The sequence below is a fragment of the Nerophis ophidion genome, linkage group LG27 (genome assembly GCF_033978795.1).
Source record: "Nerophis ophidion isolate RoL-2023_Sa linkage group LG27, RoL_Noph_v1.0, whole genome shotgun sequence".
Lineage (NCBI taxonomy): Eukaryota > Metazoa > Chordata > Actinopteri > Syngnathiformes > Syngnathidae > Nerophis > Nerophis ophidion.
Genome location: NC_084637.1, coordinates 23923344 through 23949790, shown reverse-complemented (window position 1 = coordinate 23949790; position 26447 = coordinate 23923344). Strand labels below are relative to the sequence as shown.

At 41.7% G+C, this 26447-nt stretch overlaps 2 protein-coding genes across 2 annotated transcripts in view; both read left to right on the top strand.

The window, feature by feature from the left end:
• The window catches only part of plxna3 (plexin A3), a 112935-nt gene that overhangs the window by 14229 nt on the left and 72259 nt on the right, over positions 1-26447 (top strand). The window contains exons 2-3 of the mRNA XM_061889482.1: positions 24469-24862; positions 24944-25134. Coding sequence (XP_061745466.1) covers positions 24549-24862; positions 24944-25134 — 505 coding nt within the window. The 5' untranslated portion in view covers positions 24469-24548. The remainder of the gene's footprint in view (positions 1-24468; positions 24863-24943; positions 25135-26447) is intronic.
• pcsk1nl (proprotein convertase subtilisin/kexin type 1 inhibitor, like) overlaps positions 1-26447 on the top strand; it is a 290280-nt gene that overhangs the window by 232361 nt on the left and 31472 nt on the right. The window lies entirely within an intron of this gene.

Here is a 26447-nt window from a genome sequence, read left to right as displayed (position 1 = left end):
CTGCTAGCTTCTATAAATCCTTACTTTTTAGACTTGCTAGCGTCTATAAATCCTTACGCTAGACTTGCTAGTTGCTATAATTCCTTACTTTAGACCTGCTAACTTCAATGAATCCTTACCGTAAACCTGCTAGCTAAAATGAGTCCTTACTTTAGATTTGCTAGCTGTTATAGATCCTTAGTTTAAAACCTGCTAACTGCTATAAATCCTTACTGAGACCTGCTAACTTCTATGCATCCTTACCTTAGACCTCCTAACTGCTATAAATCCTTTCTTTAGACCTTTTAACTTCTATGAATCCTTACCTTAGACCTGCTAGCTGCTCTAAATCCTTAGCTTGGCCCTGCTAACTTATATAAATCCTTACCTTAGAACTGCTTGCTCGAATAAATCCTTACAGTACACCCGCTGGCTTCAATAAATCCTTACCTTAGACTTGCTAGCTTCAATGAATCCTTACCTTACACCTGCTAGCTTCTATAAATCCTCACTTTACTTGCTAGCTGCTATAAATCCTCACTCTAGATCTGCTAACTTCTATGAATCCTTACCTTAGACCTGCTAGCTTCTATAAATCCTTACCTTAGACCTGGTAGCTTGTATGAACCCTTACCTTAGACCTGTTAGTTTTCATAAGTCCTTACTAGGGATGCACCGAAATGAAAATTTGTGGCCGAAGCCGAATAAAACTTAAATGCTTGGCCGAAGGCCGAATACCGAATAATAAATGCAGTTTTTCACAATTTTTTTTATATTGCATAAATAGCCTAGAATAAATATTTAGACATGTTTTTCAAATAAAGTAATGTTTTATTGAATATTGACATTTTTTTAATATTCCAGTAGCCTTTGCTTTTCAAAAAAAGCACAAAGTTTTTCATTTATATTAGGCCTTCAAACAAAACATGCATTCCAAAAAAAAAATAAAGTGCATTAAAGTGGAGAAACCCACAGCAAATGAATTAGTATCCTTTTGGCAAAAGTCTGCTTAGCCACAGTAGATATGCTAATAATGTAAACAGAAGGCTCAAGTAAATCTCAATTAAGTGTGTGCTTATAACCTCATACACTTATACAGGTAGCCTACACAACAGGCTAATAATGTAAACAGAGGCCCCACTAAATCCCAATAAGTGTGTGCTTGTAACCTCATACACATATACAGGTACACAACATATCCCAACGTCACCGCACGTTGGTTGATTGCGTCATTGCGTCAAAAAATTGCGTCACACGCCACTATTCGGCCTTGTTCTTAACTCATTCCACCGAAGGCCGAATGTGGCTTTTTTGCCATATTCGGCCGAATATATTCGGTTACCAATTAATCGGTGCATCCCTAGTCCTTACCTTACACCTGCTAACTCCTATAAATCCTTACCTTAAACCTGCTAGCTTAATGAGTCCTTACTTTAGACCTGCTAGCTGCTATAAATCCTTACTTTAGACCTTTTAGCTGCTATAAATCCTTACTCTAGACTTGCTAGCTGCTATAAATCCTTACCTTAGACCTTGTAACTGCTTTGCATGCATTCAAGTGGATAGAACTGAGGTTATTGACGCGCTCATGTGATACGGTACTTGTGTTCAAGTCCCGTCGTGGCCATTAATTGTTTTTTTTAATTGATTTAACTGTGATTTTGTTATTTTATATATACCCTTTTTCTTGGGAATGTCCGATTTTTTTAAAGGGGAACATTATCACAATTTCAGAAGGGTTAAAACCAATAAAAATCAGTTCCCAGTGGCTTATTTTATTTTTCGAAGTTTTTTTTTAAATCTTACCCATCATGGAATATCCGAAAAAAGGCTTTAAAATGCCTGATTTTCACTATCTGTGTATCATTTCCCCCCCCCCCCCCCCACCCCATTTTCCTGTGACGGATAGAACAGAAAGATATAGCGACATTAGCTCGGATTCAGACTTGGATTTCAGCGGCTTAAGCGATTCAACATCATCATCATCATTTATTTTTATTCCTTTCATAAAAATGCATATTTACGAGCCACGTACAGTTGACACTTTCATTGTTTTTTTTTCTTATACATTTCCATGATCAGAAAGGAGCAGATGGAAGAATAATATTCTAATATTTATTTGCCCCTTTTTTTAACACAAATTACTGTATTACGCATGTATTGAAACAGATGGTTGGAGTGTGGAGGCAGATAGCGAAAACGAAATTGAAGAAAAACCTGAAGCTATTAAGTCAACAAGGACGAATTCGGCGAACGCCTTCTAACCAACGATTGCATTTTTTGACCACTGGAGCAACTTAAATACGTCGATTGGTAAGTGTTTGTTTGGCATTAAATGTGGGTGGAGGAAAAGGCTGGATGCAAATATAGCTACAAATGTACATACAGCTAGTCTAAATAGCATATTAGCATCGATTAGCTGGCAGTCATGCCGTTCGTAACTATGTCTGATTAGCACATAAGTCAATAACATCAACAAAACTCACCTTTGTGATTTTGTTGACTTTATCGTTGGAAATGCATCTGCTTTGAGTGTCGCAGGATATCCACACATTTCTGTGCCATCTGTCATAGCATAGCTCTCATCGGTAAAATGTGCAGAACAAACGAGGGACTTTCGCATCTTTTGACCACTGGTGTACTTGAATCCGTCGATTGGTATGTGTTTGTTTGGCATTAAATGTGGGTGGAGGGAAAGGCTGGATGCAAATATAGCTACAAATGAGGCATATTGATGCAATATGTACATACAGCTAGTATCGATTAGCATGCCGTGCTAATCGATGCACACTCCACGTAAGTCAACTTGAATCCGTCCTTGATCGTGTTGTTACACCCTCCGACAACACACCGACGAGGCATGATTGTGACGCTTGTGTGGCATTGTAATGCCGGATTGGTTCTTCCGGGGATGCGTCGAAGCGATGAACACAACAAGGTAAGTTATAAATGGATTTATTAAATAAACAAATGGCTTAGCGTAAAAGCTAGCGAGAATATACATACAAAGATGAAGGTCGAGAGTCGTCACTGTTGCGCGTGGGCAAATTAGGATCCGAGACTGAACAAAGAAAAGAGGAAAGCTTATATAGGGAGAAATCAAGGAGAACCAGGTGTGTAGAAAACGAGGAGCAGGTGAAATCAATGTGTAACCATGGTAACGGACTAAACAGGAAGTAAGTGGGTCAGAAGAGAATGAAACAAAGATGGAAAAATAAACATGTGAAGATCTGAGTCACAGATCGCAACAGTATTCCCCCCCCCAAAAAGACAGATTCCAGATGTCTCAAAAAAAACAAAAACAAATAAAAACTTGAACCCCCTCCCCAAAACCAGAAAGTCCACAAACGAAGGGAGGGCGGAGGGAGGCCACGGTGGAGGGTCGCCAGATCGCATGTCCCCGAATCCACCGAGGACACATCATGTGGCGGCGGCGGGTGGAACGCTGCTGCCGAACAAGTTTTGGCGGGCGACCTCGAAAAGGCCACATTAGTGGCCGCCTCGCAGGATGAGGTGCCCGGCGAGGCGGACGACCCGGGCACGGCCACATCCGTGGCCGACATGGAGGAGGGAGTGTCTGGCGAGGAGGATGACCTCGCAGAGGCCACGCCCGTGGTCGACGTGGTGGACGACGCCTCAGCACCGAAATCCTAGCAGGCTTGGAAGCAGCAGACGAGGGTGCGGGGACTGCAGCCAAAGCAGGCCCGAGTGCAGCTGGCGAGGATGATGCGGGTGCTGCAGCCGCAGGAGTCGTCGGAGGCGGCCTGGGAGCCGCAGGAGTCGTCGGAGGCGGCCTGGGAGCCGCAGGAGTCGTCGGAGGCGGCCTGGGAGCCGCAGGAGTCGTCGGAGGCGGCCTGGGAGCCGCAGGAGTCGTCGGAGGCTGGTGTGAGAACCAGGTGGGAGTCTAGTGCTGGTTTGAGAACCAGGCTAGAGTTCAAAACTGGTGTGAGAACCAGACTAGAGTTCAAAACTGGTGTGAGAACCAGGCCCGAAAAAGCTGCTGGTGTGTGAACCAGGCGAGAGTCGAATTCTGGCGTGAAAACCAGGTTAGTGTCATGTGCTGGTGTGAGAACCAGACTGGGAACAGGTGTCGGCTTCAGCCGAGGAGCAGGTGTCGGCTTCAGCCGAGGAGCAGGTGTCGGCTTCAGCCGAGGAGCAGGTGTCGGCTTCAGCCGAGGAGCAGGCACAGGGGTCTGCCGAGGAGAACTAGGGTTCGGACGGAACACAGGTGGAGGAGGTCTACAAGGCCGTTGAGACTTGGCCGGGGGAAAAACAGGTGGAGGAGGTCTACAAGGCCGTTGAGACTTGGCCGGGGGAAAAACAGGTGGAGGAGGTCTACAAGGCCGTTGAGATTTGGCCGGGGGAAAAACAGGTGGAGGAGGTCTACATGGTGGCCGTGGTTTAGAGGGTAGTATCTGTGCTACCTCCGTAGCACAGCTATAGGTCATAGCCCCTTCCTCCAGACGGGGATCCCAGACCCGTTCCCTATGGTCAGGGACTGACCTTAAGGGAGGGTGGTGGGAGGCTTGGAGGCGGGCCGACTCCTCCCCTTTAATTTGTCCAGAATTTCCTTTAGAAAAGGGAGGAAACACCTTGGACTTGGCCGGAGAATGAGGTTTTAAAGGAGGTGTAGGAGAAAAACTAGGTGACTGAGGTTGACTAGAATAATAAGAAAAAATATCCTGATAATTCTGTATCTTGTCATGAATGTTATTGATATTCAAAAAAGGTTGGGAATGAGAATTACTGTCCACAATATAAAAATCTTCTGAAAAAATGTCATCAACAGAGGCCGGTGTTGCGTCACCGGTGGGCGTTCCCCAATTGACGTCATCGCTTGTGTCAGAAAAAATGTCATGGCAGCTTAAGGAATGATTTGAAAAAAAACAAGCAGGATTACCGGTAATGACGGGTGAATCCTGGACGGGGTGAAAACTGCTGTGTCCATGGGGAGGAATAAGTGGTGCTGGAACATTACTGCCGTGCGGGGGGCCTCTCCACTGGACCCCCCGCCTCTTCGGGGCAGCGCGAACGGCTTCGGAGGGGACTTCAGGCCCACAGTCAAGTCTTTCCTGCTCCCAAGCCACGAGCTCCAACCACAAACCCAAGTCGAAGGGTTCCTCCCGTGGTTTCGACGCGGAAAAACATTTTGATGCTCGGATCCTACTGTGACGCTTGTGTGGCATTGTAATGCCGGATTGGTTCTTCCGGGGATGCGTCGAAGCGATGAACACAACAAGGTAAGTTATAAATGGATTTATTAAATAAACAAATGGCTTAGCGTAAAAGCTAGCGAGAATATACATACAAAGATGAAGGTCGAGAGTCGTCACTGTTGCGCGTGGGCAAATTAGGATCCGAGACTGAACAAAGAAAAGAGGAAAGCTTATATAGGGAGAAATCAAGGAGAACCAGGTGTGTAGAAAACGAGGAGCAGGTGAAATCAATGTGTAACCATGGTAACGGACTAAACAGGAAGTAAGTGGGTCAGAAGAGAATGAAACAAAGATGGAAAAATAAACATGTGAAGATCTGAGTCACAGATCGCAACAATGATGTCTTCAAGGTACGGAAAACAGTTGAAAAAACAGAAAATAACAGAGCTGCTTTGACTTGGTGTGTGTAAAGTGTTTGAGAAAATGGTGGATGGCTTCCTTTTGTAACGTCACGGGTGAAAGGTCATTGCTCCGACAGCGAACAATCGAAAGGCGTTTCAATCGGCAAATTCACCCTTTTAGAGTTCGGAAATCGGCTAAAAAAACATATGGTCTTTTTTCTGCAACATCAAGGTATATATTGACGCTTACATAGGTCTGGTGATAATGTTCCCCTTTTAAATCAGGGATGTTCCGATCAGGGATTCATGCCGATCATCCATGAGTGAGATCAGCCGATACTAATCACATATACAGACTGTAAATGTTACTTATTTATGGTGAGTGCTATTGACTGTTTAAAAATATCAGCACAATATCTTAACATGTTCCTTATTCTCCATTATTGAATACAATTGTTTGAGCAAAACAAAGTCAATAGCATTGATGGGCCAATGTGTTTTTTTTAGGGCCGAGACCGATTATTTAAAAGAAATGTCACTTTTGTCATGCAGGGCAAAGGTCCAGTGCTTGAAAATGGGTTATTACTATATCTACTTCGCTAATTACTTTCGTTTAGTAAATAATCGATCTGTAATTATTGTATGTTATGATTATGTTAATTTGGTCTCAAAATAATGCTGGCAATAATTTAATTTATCTGCAATAATTTGTAGGACAATATATCGTCCAGGCATGCTTATTTTGTCATCCATCTAGGGCTCGGCGATATATCGATATACTCGATATATCGCGAGTTTGTCTCTGTGCGATACAGAAAATGACTATATCGCGATATTCGAGTATACGTTCCCACGCAGTTGCTTCTAGCAGCTGGCATTACACTCCTTCTTGCTTCTCCTTCTCACAGACTGAAAGCGCACCTTCTTACATACGTCACATACGTATACGCCCTTGCGGAGCAGAGAGGTAGCAGCTCGGGTAACGTTAGCTGTGATGCTAGCAGAGCCGTGCGAGTGGTAATATGAGAGAAAGAAGGTGCAAATCTGGTAACAAATGAAGGAAGAATTAATTCCGGTCCATCGTCTGGCGGTGGTTTGGCTTCAAGTGGGAATATGCGAACAGACAACCGTAATATGTCAAGTGTGGGGCAAAAGTGTTGCTACAAAAAGTAGCATTACTGCTCATATGTAGCATCATTTGAAAAGTCACCTGCTAGAGAATGAAGAGTGCTTATTCCGCATGTCAACATCTCCATTCGGTGCCACACGCCCAAACCATCAAAAAGCCGAGGCAAACGTTTCCAGAGCAACACCGTATGAAAAACCTAGTCAACGCAGTAACCTACCACATAGCGAAGGACGAACACTATTTGATTTCCTATTATGCAGCTCATTTTTATTTGACACTTATTGAAATATCTTGTGTGACATCATTCACAAAAGTGCACTTTATTTGTTTTAAACTATTGTATTGGCGTTCTGTAAAAAAAGTGCACTTTAATTTAGTTTTGTTTTGGTATGTCCTTTTGATTGATTGATTGGAACTTTTATTAGTAGATTGCACAGTTCAGTACATGTTCCGTAGAAGTGACCACTAAATGATAACACCTGAATAAGTTTTTCAACTTGTTTAAGTCGGGGTCCACATAAATCAATTCATGCTCTTTTTTGTCCACTTAGTGACATCATGCACAAAAGTGCACTAATAGTTTGTTTTAAAATGTCTCTGGTAATCTTGCACTTTCTGTTTTGGAAATGACATGAATGTTTGTGCCACTGCTTAATAACTGTTTAATAAATACAGTTTTGGTCAATTGACTTAGATTTCCTTCTCTGCATGAAATTTTAAAATGAACATATATTAATGCAGTATGAACAAGAATGTCTTAATGTAAACACATAGAATCATCATACTGGTGTGTTTATATGCATCAAGTGTTAATTCAAGGCTAAGGCAAAATATCAAGATATATCGTGTTTCGTGACATGGCCTGAAAATATCGATATATTAAAAAAAGGCCATATCGCCCAGCCTTACATCACACTGTATCCGCCAATGTAGGTGACGTGCCTACGTGGTGCACATCTTGGCAGGGGCCCCTTTCCCATTCAAGCTAATCAATACAATGCTGTGTATAATGAAACAAAATCATAAATTGCTAATTTCTCAATCGATGTTCATGCAGTTTGCTTTGACAGCATAAAAACGTGGGCTATTGATACAAATGGTATTTTTGTTGTAAAATAACACCTATTGTTTTTGTGGGAAAAAATCGATTCGAATTCAAATCGTGATTCTCACGTTGTGCGATTCACAATCGATTCTCATTTTTTTTTAAATCGATTTTTATTTTTATTTTTTATTATCAATCCAACAAAACAATACACAGCAATACAATAAGAATGCAATCCAATTCCAAAACCAAACCTGACCCAGCATCACTCAGAACTGCAATAAACAGAGCAATGGAAAGGAGACACAAACACGACACAGAACAAACCAAAAGTAGTTCAACAAAAATGAATATTATCAACAACAGTATCAATATTAGTTAAAATTTCAACATAGCACTGATTAAAAATCCCTCATTGAAATTATCATTAGACATTTATAAAAATTAAAAAAAAAGAACAATAGTGTCACAGTGGCTTACACTTGCATCGCATCTCATAAGCTTGACAACACACTGTGTCCAATATTTTCACAAAGATAAAATAAATCAGATTTTTGGTTCGTTTAATAGTTAAAACAAATATACATTGTTGCAATCAGTTGATAAAACATTGACCTTTACAATTATAAAAGCTTTTTACCAAAATCTACCACTCCGCTTGCATGTCAGCAGACTGGGGTAGATCCTGCTGAAATCCTATGTATCGAATGAATACAGAATCGTTTTAAAGAGGGGAAAAATTGTTTTTGAATCGAGAATCGTGTTGAAGTGAAAAAAAATTGATTTTTGAATCGAATCGTGACCCCAAGAATCGATATTGAATCGAATCGTGGGACTCCCAAAGATTCGCAGCCCTAGTTTTAATCAATCAATCAATCAATCAATGTTCATTTATATAGCCCTAAATCACAAATGTCTCAAAGGACTGTACAAACCACTACGACATCCTCGGAAGAACCCACATAAGGGCAAGGAAAACTCACGCCCAGTGGGACGACAGTGACAATGATGACTATGAGAGGACCTCAAATGTCCCACTCTCCACAGGGGAGAGTGGGACATAGGAGAAAAAGAAAAGAAACGGCAGATCAACTGGTCTAAAAAGGGAGTCTATTTAAAGGCTAGAGTATACAAATTAGTTTTAAGGTGAGACTTAAATGCTTCTACTGAGGTAGCATCTCAAACTGTTACCGGGAGGGCATTCCAGAGTTCTGGAGCCCAAACGGAAAACGCTCTATAGCCCGCAGACTTTTTTTGGGCTTTAGGAATCACTAATAAGCCGGAGTCTTTTGAACGCAGATTTCTTGCCGGAACATATGGTACAATACAATCGGCAAGATAGGCTGGAGCTAGACCGTGTAGTATTTTATACGTAAGTAGTAAAACCTTAAAGTCACATCTTAAGTTTTAACCGTACTTAGCATTTTGTTACCGTATGCAGAAAGATTTGCCGGCATTCTTATGGTCCTACTTTCCGCGTTGTCTACAACAATAGAAAACCCTGCTGGCCTTTTGCCCCCACTAGCTTAGTCTCGCCGTAGGCATGCAACTGAAAGGGACGTAATGTATGGAGTAGGAGTGTAAGGACGTCACGGTATGAAAAATTCTTGATATCAATATAAAACACAAAGCAGTTTGACTATTGAAGATTGAGTCCAATAAACAAGCTTTGTTTTTTCCAACAACCATGTGGTTTAGTGCGACAGTTTGGCCAACAGAAATAGACACAGTGATACTTTCTCACATGTAATACTCAATCTTTGTGCGTCACTGACAATACAGCCTGCTTTAATTCAATGAGATGACGAAAGGTTTTAACTAGTATAGATTGTTATTTGAACACTGACAACGTTAGTAGTTAAATAAAGGAGGAGTGAGCATCCCAGTAAACAAACCAAAGACTTTATGAACAAGTTGCATGTTTTCTCACATCATTAACTCGCAGTCACAGCGGCTGACAGACACTGTATTGAGGAAATGAAAGCAACATGAAATATTTTTCCCCTCCCAAGATATACTTTTAGTGTGGGACAAATGCGTCTGTCTCCAATATTGTCCACACCTGACGTCATTTAAAAACAGTAGTGTGCTCTTAAACACACTCCGAGACTCCACGGACGTACAAGCAAGTGGAACAAAGCAATTGGCCCCTTTTACTGGGAGGGAACGTCTCCAGAGCAAAAAGGAAGTAAGCAGTGTTGCCTAAAATACATTAATAAATGACAGTTTTTCGAGAATTAAACATTTAAACGGTATTACTAACCGTCTGGTGTTTTACCGCGATTTATCTTTATACCGTTAACCATTACATTCCTATTGGGGTGTCAATAAAATATATATTTTGTAATGGTTTGCGATATATATATTTATTATTTTTTTTTTTTCTGATTAAAAAAAATATATATGAATCATTACAAATAAACATCGCGATTCATTTGAAAATCGATTTTTTTATTGACACCCCTATAGGAATGTAACGGTAAACGGTATAATGATAAACCATGTTTCAGCTTCTCCAGAACTCTGCAGCCCGGATAATCACCAGAACCTAGGGGTGTAACGGTACGTGTATTTGTATTGAACCGTTTCGCTACGGGGGTTTTGGTTCGGTGCAGAGGAGTACCGAACGAGTACATATGAAGTAGCAGCCTATGCTAAAGTCTTAATAAGCTGCTCTGCTTTCTGTCTCCGTCTCCTACACAGCACCCAGCATTGTCCCACTCACACAACCATCGTATTGGTTACAACCGTAGTGGTAACAGCCAATCAGCAGTGCGTATTCAGAGCGCATGTAGTCAGCGCTTCAGCGTCGAGCAGATAGGTGTTTAGCAGCAGGTGAGCAGCGGACTCTCCCCAAATTATACTAAACACTTCCAAATCAAGGCTTCACGGTGGCAGAGGGGTTAGTGGGTCTGCCTCACAATACGAAGTTCCTGCAGTCCTGGGTTCAAATCCAGGCTCGGGATATTTCTGTGTGGAGTTTGCATGTTCTCCCTGTGAATGCGTGGGTTCCCTCCGGGTACTCCGGCTTCCTCCCACTTCCAAAGACATGCACCTGGGGATAGGTTGATTGGCAACACTAAATTGGCCCTAGTGTGTGAATGTGAGTGTGAATGTTGTCTGTCTATCTCTGTTGGCCCTGCGATGGGGTGGCGACTTGTCCAGGGTGTACCCCGCCTTCCGCCCGATTGCAGCTGAGATAGGCGCCAGCGCCCCCCGTGACCCCAAAAGGGAATAAGCGGTAGAAAATGGATGGATGGACTTCCAAATCAACTACTACTAATATCACTATGAGCCCGTTGACCTTCAAGAAACAAATTTCAGCTCAGCTCACTCGCAGTCCTGGTTTAAGATGAAGGCTAATTAGCTTTTAGCGTAACATTAGCTCATTTTGCGGTGTGTGTGACTGTGTTACGGACAGTGTTGATTGAGGTGTGTTGAAGCAGCAAAAAAGGACATTATGTTAAATGAAGACTTTCTGTCTCTGATAGTTGATATAATGATGTAAGTGCATCATTAAGCCTACATGAACTCCATGGTGTTCAGGGATGAATAGTCTCTCTCTTTGCTATTGTGCTATTTTTTCAGCTATAGTTACATGACTCAGTAATGTACCAGCCTAGTTTTGAATGGCAGGGTCCCTGCTATCACATGTTGACACAAATATAACATTTACATAATAAAAATCAACTACAGGGTTCCCAAATGCTGTAATAAATAAAGCATGATAAGTTGACTCGAAGCTGTTTAATGTTGCCCTTTTTATATGTAGAAGAACATTTTTGTAATTGTATTTAATCTGAGCAACACGTTGAGGCAGTTTATTGTTGATTAACGTGGGCAGAATTATTATAGTGTTCCCAATGTCAAAAGGATAAAGCCATTGTTTACAAATTTGGTAAATACACAACCAAAAAATGTATATTTTGTTGTTTTCTTACTGTACCGAAAATGAACCGAACCGCGATATCTAAACCGAGGTACGTACCGAACCAAAATTTTTGTGTACCGTTACACCCCTACAGAACCCCTTCAATCCAGCACATCACCCCTGTTCTACAGCAACTCCACTGGCTACCCATCAAACACCTTATTCACTTTAAAATAATTCTCCTCACTTTCAAAGCTATCCGTAACCTCTATCCATCATATCTCTCCGACCTGCTCCATGTCGCCACGCCCTCACGTTCCCTAAGATCCTCTTCATCCATCCATCTCACTGTCCCCTTATTTAAAGTGTCCACCGTGGGTGGCCGAGCTTTCAGCCGCTCAGCCCCTCATATTTGGAAGTCATTACCACCAGACCTTTGTAACTTAAACTCAATATCCCTCTTCAAATCAAGACTCAAAAAACACCTATTCCTGACTGCTTATTCATTGTAAATCTTATTGATCTTTGTTGTTGTGGTTTTTAGCCAATTCATTTTATTGTTTGGATTTTGTACGGTGTTCTTCAATGCCCTTTAATAAGTAAAATGTATTATTTTTATTATTTTTATTATTAAATTGAGTAGAAAAATTCCAGTTTACCGTTTAAATTTATAATTGCCGAAAAAACATACTTTATTATTTATATCTGTCCTGTCCAGCGACTCAGGCAAATCATATTGTTGATGTAGATCAGTGGTTCTCAACCTTTTTTCAGTGATGTACCCCTTGTGAACATTTTTTTAATTGAAGTACCCCCTAGTCAGAGCGAAGCATTTTTGGTTGAAAAAAAATAGATAAAGAAGTAAAATACAGCACTATGTCATCAGTTTCTGATTTATTAAATTGTATAACAGTGCAAAATATTGCTCATTTGTAGTGGTCTTTCTTGAACTATTTGGAAAAAGAGATATAAAAATAACAAAAAACTTGTTGAAAAATAAACCAGTGCTACAATTATAAATAAAGATTTCTACACATAGAAGTAATCATCAACTTAAAGTGCCCTCTTTGGGGATTGTAATGGAGATCCATCTGGATTCATGAACTTAATTCTAAACATTTCTTCACAAAAAAAAGAAATCTATAACATCAATATTTATGGAATATGTCCACACAAAAATCTACCTGTCAACACTGATTGTTCCATTGTTGCATTTTTTTTTCAGTTTATGAACTTACATTCATATTTTCTTGAAGTATTATTCAACAAATATATTTATAAATGATTTTTGACTTGTTGCTATTTTAAATAAAATCTCACATACCCCTTGGCATACCTTCAAGTACCCCCATTTGAGAACCACTGATGTAGATGATCATATCTGCTGTACACATTGACTTTAGAAAAGAGAATTGTTGGATACTTCTCTTGTTGCCTTATTTGTGTTTGACTTTATTCAATGGTTCGGTAGAATTTTATTAAACAAAACCAGTATTATGATTAATATATACATTTATCAGTGCTGTTTATCTATTTTATGGAGGAATGTAGTTTAATCTTAGAACTGGCACCCAAAGTTATTAAGAAAGTATTGATTTTGAATCGAGAATCGTTCTGAATCGAGAATCGAATCAGGTGGTGCCCAGAGATTCACAGCCCTATTAACTGGTTATAATGATGTCTATGCCCTCCAGGACTCGCAGGTGTCTAACACTAGGCTCAGGGGCCAGATCTGGCCCTCCACATCATTTAATGTGGCCAGTGAAAGCCTGTAAGTAATATGTGTGCTTTTATAAAGTGCTCAAAAATAAAAGATAAAATAATAATATTACATTAAACAAAGGAATGAATACAAATATAAATAAATAAAATATCTCATCTTTTTAACTAAATGTATTTGTTCTTTTTTTGACAGAAAAAAGTATGTTAGGCATGAATTTGAAGATATTTATTAGTCTTGATTATTATGTATTCATGCGGCAAATATATAATTTACTGTATTACAATATTTGTTGGGGCTTCACGGTGGGAGAGGGGTTAGTGCGTCTGCCTCACAATACGAAGTTCCTGCAGTCCTGGGTTCAAATCCAGGCTCGGGATCTTTCTGTGTGGAGTTTGCATGTTCTCCCCGTGAATGCGTGGGTTCCCTCCAGGTACTCCGGCTTCCTCCCACTTCCAAAGACATGCACCTGGGGATAGGTTGATTGGCAACACTAAATTGGCCCTAGTGTGTGAATGTGAGTGTGAATGTTGTCTGTCTATCTGTGTTGGCCCTGCGATGAGGTGGTGACTTGTCCAGGGTGTACCCTGCCTTCCGCCCGATTGTAGCTGAGATAGGCGCCAGCGCCCCCCGTGACCCCAAAAGGGAATAAGCGGTAGAAAATGGATGGATGGACAATATTTGTTGTAAAACAAATAGCAATAAATATCTGCTTGTCAACCTTGACTTATGATTTCAAAGCAAGTCAAAATGAGAATTGATTCTGAATCGAATCCCAAACCCCAAGAATCTAATCGCATTGTGTGGTTCCCAAAGAGTCAAATAGACATCGCATCTATTCATTTTTTCTACCGCTTGTCCCTATCGGGGTCGCAGGTTATGCTGGAGCCTATCTCAGTTGCATTCGGAAACGGAGGATATGTTATTGGCAAATTGCAATGTGCAAGACCACCAACTGCCAGAAAATGCAAATTGAATTTTTCGGATGTAAGCATTGAAAATGTCATCAATCTTGTACCTTATTATTTTACATGTATTGTAGTGGGGCCCCCGCTTGTAAGCTATTACAGCTTCCTGAGGGGCCCCCGCTTGTAAGCTATTACAGCTTCCTGGGTAGGGGTCCCCGCTTATAGCCCATTACAGCTTACTGGGAGTTCATACAATTGTTAAGTGCATGCACTTTTTTAATGTTTTGTAAATAAAGAGAGAGTTATCAATTTGTACATACCAAAATGATCAAAAGCAGAGGCAATGGTGTAATAACATACATTTCAATTCATATTCAGTGGAGGCAGCCATAACTGCGATGTGGCCCTAAATGAAAATCAGTTGGACACATTTGCTCAAGTCACAGTTGTCAAACTCAAGGCCAGTTCTGGCCCGCCACTGCATTTTATGCGGCCTGCGAAAGCCTGGAAAAAATGGGTTTCGATAAAAAACTTACTAATACTTACTTAGTAATTTCTGTTTTTACTAAATGCATTCGTTCTTTCGATTTTGACAGAAAAACAATGCATATTTGGTAACACTTTAGTATGGGGAACATATTCATCATTAATTAATTGCTTTTTAACATGCAAATTAGTAATATATTGGCATATTAATGCCTTATTCTGCATGCCCTAACCCAGTGGTTCTCAAATGGGGTTACGCGTACCCCTGGGGTTACTTTAAGGTATGCCAGGGGTACGTGAGGTTTTTTTTTAATATTCTAAAAATACCAACAATTCAAAAATCCTTTATAAATATATTTATTTGATTAATACTTCCAACAAAATGTGAATGTAAGTTCATAAACTGTGAAAAGAAATGCAACAATGCAATATTCATTGTTGACAGCTAGATTTTTTTGTGGACATGTCCCATAAATATTGATGTTAAAGATTTATTTTTGTGAAGAAATGTTTAGAATTAAGTTCATGAATCCGGATGGATCTCTATTACAATTCCCAAAGAGGACACTTAAAGTTGATGATTACTTCTTTGTGTAGAAATCTTTATTTATAATTGAATCACTTGTTTATTTTTCAACAAGTTTTTAGTTATTTTTATATCTTTTTTTCCAAATAGTTCAAGAACGACCACTACAAATGAGCAATATTTTTGCACTGTTATACAATTTAATAAATCAGAAACTGATGACTTAGTGCTGTATTTTACTTCTTTATCTCTTTTTTTTCAACCAAAAATGCTTTGCTGTGATTAGGGGGTATTTGAATTAAAAAAATGTTCACAGGGTACGTCATTGAATAAAGGTTGAGAACCACTGCCCTAACCAAATAACTCTAAATTAAGTCTTTGTTACTTAGAATATGATCCCCATACCGTGTTACCGCATGTTTTAAACTTTAATATTATCTGATCATGCCAATGATATCATTATATATATTTGTGAGATAAATAAAAAAAATAGTTAAATATCTGCTTGTCACCTTTTATTTATGATTTCAAAACAAGTTATACGTTAAAAAAAATCAAATGCATATGCATTTTCATTAGTCACAGGTTATTACCTGCATGCATAATAAAAATAAATTTTAAAAAAGCGCCCATTACTGCAGTGTGGCCCTCAATGAAAATAAATTTGTTGTCCCTGCCCTACATCATATGGACCCAGTCAGCCAGAGAATAAGAAGAAATGGCAGGAGGGGTCACTGTTCCTCCTCAACCTCTATTTAAAAGCACTCATAGGCATGTTATTTTTTTGCTTTCCTTTCAGAAACCCAACATGGCCATACCTCATTGATTAAAAAAAAGAAACAGATGTACATATCTTTATATTTAACGGTAGAAAAATTATGTCATTGTTGACGTCCTGACACCTGTTGCCTTTTACTTTAGTCTCACACACACAAACAAACACACACACACACACACACACACACACCCACTCAGACAGGACGCGCTGAACAACCCAAAGGAAACAATCACTTGGCTCCTTTCTCTTCCGCCCTTGATGACCTCCGACCTCCAGCAGAAGTGTGTGTGTGTGTGTGTGTGTGTGTGTGTGTGAGTGAGTGAGTGAGTGTGTGTGTGTGTTTTGTCCTTTAAATGCGTACAGCAATGTGCAGCGGTATTTGGACTGTGCAAAACTTTTTTTGAGGTTTATCATTAACGGTCATATTTGTCAGTTGGCTAGCGGGGTGTGTGTGCTGACTTAAGCCACTCCCGTGGCCGCCGCCGCCATAGCAACCGTCGCTTGCCAGATTTTTACGAGCACTTTGCTTGGTGGCACTTCACCAGTCGAGCCTCACGGTCCCAACTGACTCGGCGAGCTACCAACCAAACAGAGAGCGGTGCGAAACAAACAACTAGGGAGTGGGTTGGGGTCGTTTCCATGGTGACAGAGGTCACTCCCCAGAAGAACTGCAGCGTTTTTCCACACCTGAGACTGTAATGTATCTGTGGCAAGAAATGACGTCACTATCTGATTTGCATAATCAGTACGAGTGAGAACAATTCAGTTTGATTCCGATTCTTGTGGTGACGATTCGATTTAAAATCGATTCTCGTTCCAGCATGTGTCAAACAGATTTTCACAATAAAATAAAAACTTTTCCAAACAGGCAACAGAAGCTCCTCCTGGCACAGTAAACAATTTAGGATGGCCGAAAAATATTTTTTTAAATTCCATCCATCCATTTTCTATCGCTTGTCCCTTTCGGGGCCGCAGTGGGAGCTGGAGCCTATCTCAACTGCATCCGGTTGGAAGGCAGTGTACACCCTGGACAAGTCGCTTGATTCTTGAAAACTTGGAATCTATTCACAAAAGTTATAAATAAGAATCACAAATCTGATTTTTTCCGGCACCCTTAATTATTAGCCTTGACATAGAACGTCCAGGACTTGCAATATTTTACGACGAAGCTTGTGCGACGTCATATACTGTGATATTTTAATGTTTTATTAAACAAATATCTTACATAATATTAAATAGCACAAGGATAAAAAAATTAACATGGGGTCGATTTGAAAAAATCCGCGAGTGTTATTGCCACAACTTTAAAAACACTTTCACTTTTCTGTCAAAGCAATGAATGACACACGGGGGCGCCCCTGACTTCCATTGCGTAGTTTAGTTTTTTCAAAAGAGTCTTAACTAAAATCTGTATCTGCAGCCTAACAAATGGCAGACTTTGAAATTGTCAGTATTATGAATTTATGTATTTGATTTTCCGGACTATAGAGCGTATATAAGCCGAACCCACAAAATTTTAGAAGGAAAAAAAATACATTTCCATATATTTGCCGCACCGGACTTGAAGCCGCAGATATATACATTGTGAAATGAGTTATTTACACACAAAAAATTGTCAACGTTTCTTCACATGCTTTAATTGTTTCCGAACGGCGTCTGTAACACGGCAGTAAAACGGCTGCTCAAACAAAACATAAGTCATCGTGATGGACCCTCTAGCTGCGCAAGCTAGCTCTCCAATCAGCTAAACAGACTCAATAACTCCACGGTGACATTTTGGTTTACTGAGGAATTTGTGAAACTCAAACAGTAAAAAACAATACCATTGTCAGTTAATAATACTAACACAGACTAATGTAAACGTGTCAGCATATTAGCTATTGCTAATGACGCTAGCTTCATTACATTACAATAGCATGTACAAATATGCGTTAAAACACTCTTACAGACATCACACAAGTGTAGGTTTATTTAGTAAAAATTGTTCTAGTTGTATTTTAAAACTGACAAACGTTTCTTGGAGTGATGAATGAAAAATCCGTGCGAGTAAAAATGCTATGGACGGCGAGAAGACGGAATGACACTAGTGCTTCTGTCTAAACAGAAGGGCACTGCAGCACCTGCAATGAGCGAACTCATCCAAAAGATAGCAACATAGCACAAACAATAACACCATTTCAATGTCCTAGCTTGTTTTTGTTTTTTTAAACTGTAGGGGAAAAAAATCGTAAATTAGCTGCACCGTTTTATAAGCCGCATGGTTCAAACCATCGGGAGGAAGTAGTCTGGAATGTACGGTAAGTAAAGCAGTAAAAGAGATTGATCGTTGAAGTTTCTGTACAGATATGTACGTTTTCTAAACAAATACTGTATTCTTAAATAACATTGTTTTGTTTGTAATCGTTTATATGACATTTTTATGTGAATAAAGATGACAATAATGGGAAACCGTTGCAATAATGACGGCCTGCACAGATATAACTTCCGGAAAAAAATAAGGGACATCGTCTTTGCACATGTGCAGACCAGTCACCTTCCGCCCGATTGTAGCTGAGATAGGCTCCAGCGCCCCCCGCAACCCCGAAGGAAATAAGCGGTAGAAAATGGATGGATGGATGAATAGAGCAATCGGGTCGTGACACTCACTACTGCTCGGTGTAGCTCATCAGGTGTCTTTGTGTCTCCGCCCTCTCCTTTTCCTATTGACCAATCACGTGTGCTTCCTGGTTGCTAGCATGCTAATTCACACCAAGAAAAAGAAGGTGAGGTCACAAAGCAAACCACTAGGCCACCTATTCAGTGGCTTAGTGGTTAGACTGTCCCCTTTTGAGATCGGTAGGTTGTGAGTTCAAATCCCGGCCGAGTCATACCGAAGACTATAAAAATGGGACATTACCTCCCTGCTTGGCAATCAGCATCAAGGGTTGGAATTGGGGGTTAAATCACCAAAAATGATTCCCGGGCGCGGCCGCCTCTGTTGCTCACTGCTCCTCTCAACTCCCAGGGGGTGATCAAGGGTGATGAGTCAAATGCAGAGAATAATTTCGCCACATCTCTTGTGTGTGTGACAATCATTGGTACCTTAGTACTTTACCAAAGAAGCCTTTCTCCGAGCTCCTACGCTAACTCTTTTGGTGTCCAAACCTTTGACATTTGGTGACTTTCAAATGTTTTTTCTTTTTCTCTATAGGACACAAAAAAGTCAGTAAGTTTTGCCAGACAGCTTAAAGGCCTACTGAAACCCACTACTACCCACCACGCAGTCTGATAGTTTATATGTCAATGATGAAATATTAACATTGCAACACATGCCAATACGGCCTTTTTAGTTTACTAGATTGCAATTTTAAATTTCCCGGGAGTTTTTTCTTGAAAACGTCGCGTAATGATGACGTGTACGCTTGACGCCACGGGCTGTTAGGAAATATGAGCGCTGCACACACACACACAGCTAAAAGTCGTCTGCTTTAACGGCATAATTAAACAGTATTTTGGAGATATGTGTTGCTGAATCTTGTGCAATTTGTTCAATTAAATTGGAGAAGTCAAAGTAGAAAGATGGAGTTGGGAAGCTTTAGCGTTTAGCCACACAAACACACAGTGATTCCTTGTTTAAAATTCACAGAGGTGAAACTTTACTATGGATCACAGCGAACATGGATCCCAACGGAATGTCAACCAGCAGGTTTCGGTGAGAAAATTGTGGTAAAAAGTCGCTTCTTACCGGAGATCAGCTGAGCTTGTGCCACCCATAAAGCTGCCATAGATTTCCCTGAGACATTGGCATCAGCACACACGTGTACGTACACCTCCGACTATCAGGTACTGTTAAACTCGCTAAAAAACTAGCAACACAATAGAAAAAGATAAGGGATTTCCCAGAATTATCTTAGTAAATGTGTCTAAAAACATCTGAATACGTCCCAATGCAATTGTGTTTTTTTTTTTAACTTGTTTTTTTGTTGTTTTTCTAGTCCGTCGCTATCAATATCCTCAAACACGAATCTTTCATCCTCGCTCAAATTAATGGGGAAATTGTCGTTTTCTCGTTCCAAATAGCCTTTTTTGTTGGAGGCTTCCATTAAAATCAATGTGAATATGTGAGGAGCCATCAACAGGTGACGTCATCGTCTGCGACTTCCGGTAGAGGCAGGGCTTTTCTCTTAGCACCGAAAGTTGCGAAATTTATGGTGGATATTCTCTACTAAATCCTTTCAGCAAAAATATGGCAATATCGCGAAATGATCAAGTATGACACATAGAATGGACCTGCTATCCCCGTTTAAATAAGAAAATCTCATTCAGTAGGCCTTTAAATTGCATAAAAAACACCATCTCCATTTATGTTTTCTTATTTAAGAACATTTTTCTAAAAACATCTTCGAATTATTTATTTTTTCGTTTGTATTTTTTTAGAGTGACCCTGATCCTTTGTTAATGTTTGACGCGGCCCGCATAAAAAAAATAAAAAATAAAGCTGGCAGACTTAGGACACTTGATAGTTTGCATTTGTGCATGTAGCATGTGTCAGCGTCGCATGTGTTGACTTCCATGGCATCCACGCATCCATTTTTCTACCGCTTGTCCCGTTCAGGGTCGTGGGGGTTGCTGGAGCCTATCTCGGCTGCATTCGGGCGGAAGGCGGGGTACACCCCTGGACAAGTCACCATCTCATTGTAGAGCCAACACAGATAGACAGACAAGATTCACACTCACATTCACACACCAGGGCCAATTTAGTGTTGCCAATCAACCTATCCCCAGGTGCATGTCTTTGGAAGTGGGAGGAAGTACCAGGAGGGAACCCACGCAGTCACGGGGAGAACATGCAAACTCCACACAGAAAAATCCCGAGCAATTTTGATGATTTGCGGCTAATGCGACGCCATCCACCGAGTCGCACTAATAAACTTTTACTTCAGCAGTGGCCATGACCGCGCACGCACACACACACACACACACACATGCACACACACTCTGCAAAGAAGCAGTGAAAGATCAGCACATTAGCTAATTAGCCTGCTGAGCTAAGGGGGCCCGACAGAGGGGAGGGGTCGACAGATGGACCTGTGTGTGTGTGTGTGTGTGTGTGTGTGTGTGTGTGTGTGTGTGTGTGTGTGTGTGTGTGCGTGTGTGTGCGTGTTTCCTTGAAGTGCTCTTCAGTTTCACTTGACCATCCATCATCTTGCACACATACAGCCAACCTTTGAAAACGTAGTGAGGACATGAGGGGAAGTAGGACCCTTCCGGTCTCCGGCCACATACTCCGGTTTCTGGTGGGGCATACCGAGGTGTCCCCAGTCCAGCTGTGAGACAGAGTCCGTCCTAGCTAGTGAGGGTCTGAGAAAGTCAAGAAAGATACAATATTGTCTCTTTTAATCCGCCATGTTGACCCTTTTTGCCCCCCCCCCCCCCCCCACCCCCCTTTATTAAAAATCACAAGCTCCAATAAACACACAACAAAGACACATTGTTTACTGAGTAGGACACAAACTCTTCGCTTGCGTGTGATGGCGATGGGGGTGGTTACCGTGGTAACGGAGCAGACGTTAGTTGAGGTGAGACAAGTGATCAATGACGATTGATTGTGGATTTTTCAAGTCTTGGAGCGCCACTTGGCTGCAGCCAGCAGAGGCGCTGTATGTTTAATTCCTGTCTACTGTGCTAATCGATATAAAGTGAACCCTGATTTACTAACTTACGGTATTAACTGAACTATAGAGCAACACCGGTCTATAAACCGCACCCTCTAAATTTTCAGAAGAAACAATATTTTGGCGGTCCATCCCTGTATGATCAGTGTCAGAGCTTGATCCGCATTGCCGGCAGTAAGGCGGACCCGTTCCCAGTGAGGGTTGGACTCCGCCAAGGCTGCCCTTTGTCACCGATGCTGTTCATAACTTTTATGGACAGAATTAGTTTGGTGGTTGCAGGATCAGGTCTCTGCTTTTTGCAGATGATGTGGTCCTGATGGCTTCAACTGGCCAGGATCTTCAGCTCCCACTGAATCGGTTCGCAGCCAAGTTTGAAGCGACTGGGATGAGAATCAGCACCTCCAAGTCCGAGTCCATGGTTCTCGCCCGAGAAAGGATGGAGTGCCATCTCCAAGTTAAGGAGGAGATCTTGCGCCAAGTGGAGGAGTTCAAGTATCTTGGAGTCTTGCTCACGAGTGGGGGAGGAGTGGATTGTGAGATCGACAAGTGGATCGGTGCGGCATCTTCAGTAATGAGGACGCTGTATCGCTCCGTTGTGGTGAAGAATGAGCAAAGCTCTCAATTTACCGGTCGATATACATTCTCATCCTCACCTATGGTCATGAGATTAGAGTTATGACCGAAAGGACAAGATCAGGTGTACAAGCAGCCGAAATTAGTTTCCTCTGCCGGGTGGCGGGGCTCTCGCTTAAAAATAGGGTGTGAAGCTCTGTCATCAAGGAGAAGCTCAGAGTAAAGTTGCTGCTCCTCCACATGGAGAGGAGCCAGATGAGGTGGTTCGGGCATCTGCTCAGGATGCCACCCGAACGCCTCCCTAGGGAGGCGTTTAGGGCACATCCGACTGGCAGGAGGCCAAGGGGAAAACCCAGGACACATTGGGAAAACTATATCTCCCGGCTGGCCTGGGAACGCCCTGGGATCCCCCGGGAGGAGCTGGACGAAGTGGCTGGGGAGAGGGAAGTCTGGGCTTCTCTGCATAGGCTGCTGCCCCCGCGACCCGACCTCGGATAAGCAGAGGAAAATGGATGGATGGATGGACACTATTTTTGCATACATTATCCACACCGGGTGGATAAGCCACAGATATATATTTTGAGAAATTAGTTATTTACACAGAAATATTCTGTAAATGTTTGTTTACATACCTTATTTGTTTCCAAATGGTGTCTGTAACGTGGCAGTAAAACTGCTGGTCAAACAAAACAAAAGTCATCGTCATGGACCTACTAGCTGCGCAAGCTAGCTCTTCAATCAGCTAAACCGACTCAGTAACTCCACGGGGACGTTTTGGTGAATTGACAGCGGAATTTTTGAAACTGAAACAGTAAAAAATAAGGTCAGTGTGAGTTAATAATACTAACACAGACTCATGTAAAAGGGTTAGCATATTAGTTTATGCTAGCGACGCTCGCTTACGATGGCACGTACAAATATGCATGAAAACACTCCGACAGACATCACACATCGGACAGTTTAGTAAGTAAGAATTATTTTAGTTGTATTGTAAAACTTACAAACTTTGAAGTGATGAGTGAAGAATCCACACGGATAGAAACGCTATGGACGATTAGAAAAAAAGAACATCACTTCTACTTCCAGTTCAAAGCATTAATCAGCAGGAAACACTTGTCTGCATTCACCCAGCAGCACCTGCATTAAGCGAACTTGTCCAAAAGATGACGCCATAGCACAAACAAAACAACATTTAAGTGTCTTTGCGTGTGTTTATTAAAAACTATTTGCTTTAAGGCCGTCAGCAAAGAAAAATCCTGAAACAGTCAAAAAAATAATGTCATTGTAAGTTAATATTACTAACACAGACTCATGTAAAAGTGTTAGCATATTAGCTAAAGCTAATGACGCTAGTTTCGTTATATTACGATAGCACGTGTAAATATGCATGAAAACACTCCTGACATCAGACTTGGAACGGTTTAGTAAATACGAATTGTTTTAGTTATATTGTAAAACTTACAAACGTTGCTTGAGTGATGAATAGAATAAAATAGAAAGTACTTTATTGATCCCTGTGGGAAATTCAGCACCACAGTTTGCTCACAATAAACAATAATAAGAATAAATAATATATAACATATATTAGATATATAATATATGAATAATATAAATATATTCTACATTTATGTGCAGTCAAGAAGGAACATATGCATTTTACAGTCTGATGGCTGTCTGTAAGAAGGACCTCCTGTGTTGTTCCGTGTTACATTTTGGGAGTCTGAGCCTTCCACTGAACGTGCTCATTCTCTCCGCAAGTGGGCGGGAGGTGTTGTCCATAATGAAGAATCCATACGAGTCGAAACGGTGTGGACGGCTAGAAGACGGAACGGCACTTCTTCTTCCGGTTCAAAGCTTTAAACACCAAGAATTCACTTTCAAGATGGCGCCATAGTTCAGACAATAACACACCTTTTCAGTGTCTTTGCGTGTGTTTCATGAAAACTTTTTGCCTTATGGGTCCCCAGCGAGGGAAAAAACCCCGCACCATTGTGTAAGCCGCAGGGGTCAAACCTTGGGAAAAATGTAGTGATGCACGGTAGTAGTGTGCTGTGCTGCAATTGACATGGAGGGCTCCGCCTGCTTTTTGCCTGAGATTGTAAATGGAGTTTTCACTGTATGTTAATAACTCATGAATTCTAATAATATTCAAAAGATTTCATGAAAGGTTTCTAGATAAATGCTGGTGTTCATTGTTATGAAAACACAATTGACTAATGGCAGCCTTCTTTTTTTCTCACAGTCATGACCTGCTGACACGCTTCATCCACCCGTGGACACCTCCTCTTTCCTCTTCTCTCCTTCCCTCCACCGCTTCCCGCCATGTTCTCCTCTCCTCTCCACCTCCTGCTCTCCTCAGTCTCGCTCCTCCTGCTCCCCTGCCCCCTCCGCTCTGCTCCGGCGGCGCCTTCCCCCCCCCTGGTGGCGGCGGGTGGCAGGGTGGCGTACCAGGTGTTTGACGCCTCCCTCACCCACCTGACCGTCCACAAGAGGACGGGCGAGGTCTTTGTCGGAGCCGTCAACCGCGTGCTCAAACTGTCGGCCAACCTGACCGAGATGAGGAGTCACATGACCGGACCGGTGGAGGACAACGCCAAGTGTTACCCCCCGCCCAGCGTCAGGGCCTGCGCTCACCGGTGCGTCTCGCATGATGGTCTCTCCTGGCGCTCTCCGCTGTCTTGTCTTCTTACCGTGTGTGTGTGTGTTTGTTGGGTCAGCCTGGAGTCGCTGGACAACGTGAACAAGCTCCTTCTGGTGGACTACACCGGCAACCGACTGGTGGCGTGCGGCTCCATCTGGCAGGGCGTCTGCCAGTTCCTCAAACTGGAGGACCTCTTCAAACTGGGGGAACCTCACCACCGCAAGGAGCACTACCTGTCTGGCGCCAGAGAGGCTGACGGGATGGCAGGTAGGGGAGGCTTCCCGTGTCAACACGACCTTGTCTCAAGTCGCGCACTTCCAGTGGGCCGGAGCGGTACTTGCACACTTCCATACCCGCCCTGCCTGGTACATGCCTTTGCCAATGCACTTATGTACTCAAAATGTTAAAGGCCTACTGAAATGAGATTTTCTTATTCAAACGGGGATAGCAGGTCCATTCTATGTGTCATACTTGATCATTTCGCGATATTGCCATATTTTTGCTGAAAGTATTTAGTAGAGAACATCGACGATAAAGTTCGCAACTTTTGGTCGCTAATAGAAAAGCCCTGCCTCTACCTGAAGTATGTGCGCGTGACGTCACGAGTTGCAGAGCTCCACACATATTCACATTGTTTATAATGGGAGCCACCAGCAGTAAGAGCAATTTGGACCGAGAAAGCGACAATTTCCCCATTAATTTGAGCGAGGATGAAAGATTTGTGAATTAAGATAAAAAAGCGACTGCTCCGGGCGGCGGCATTATGAGCGTTTCAGATGTAATTAGACACATTTACTAGGATAATTCTGGAAGATCCCTTATCTGCTTATTGTTTTAATAGTGTTTTAGTGAGATTTTAAAGATTGTAAAGACATACCTCGAGGTCGGATGGCTGCGGTGAACACGCAGTGTCTCAGAGAGAAGCCGAGGAGCCAAGCTCACAGCTGACTTTTAAACAGCTACTGCAGGATGACAAATAATCCACTGATGTCTCCGGTAAGATACATATCACAATTTCCCCATCCAAAAACATGCTGGTTGACGTAGAGAAAACATGTTCGCTTGACCGCTCTGCTTCACAACAAACAAAGAAACACCGGCTGTGTCTCGGTGCTAAAGACAGCTGCAATCCACCACTTTCCACCAACAGCATCGTTCTTTATAGTCTCCATTATTAAATGAACAAATTGCAAAAGATTCAGCAACACAGATGTCCAAAATACTGTGTAATCATGCGGTTAAAGCAGACGACTTTTAGCCGCGAGTGGTGCAGCGCTAATATTTCCCGACAGTCCGTGACGTCACGCGTACGTGTCACCATTCCGCGACGTTTTCAACAAGAAACTCACGGGAAATTTAAAATTGCAATTTAGTAAACTAAAAATGGCATGTGTTGCAATGTTAATATTTCATCATTGATATATAAACTATCAGACTGCGTGGTCGGTAGTAGTGGGTTTCAGTAGGCCTTTAAGACAAAGTATGGAAGTGTGCAATTTGAGACGCAACCTTACATTTGGGTGCGTTCAAACTGACAGGTACACTAAATGTTGAGTGTACGAAAGTGCGTGAACTGTAAC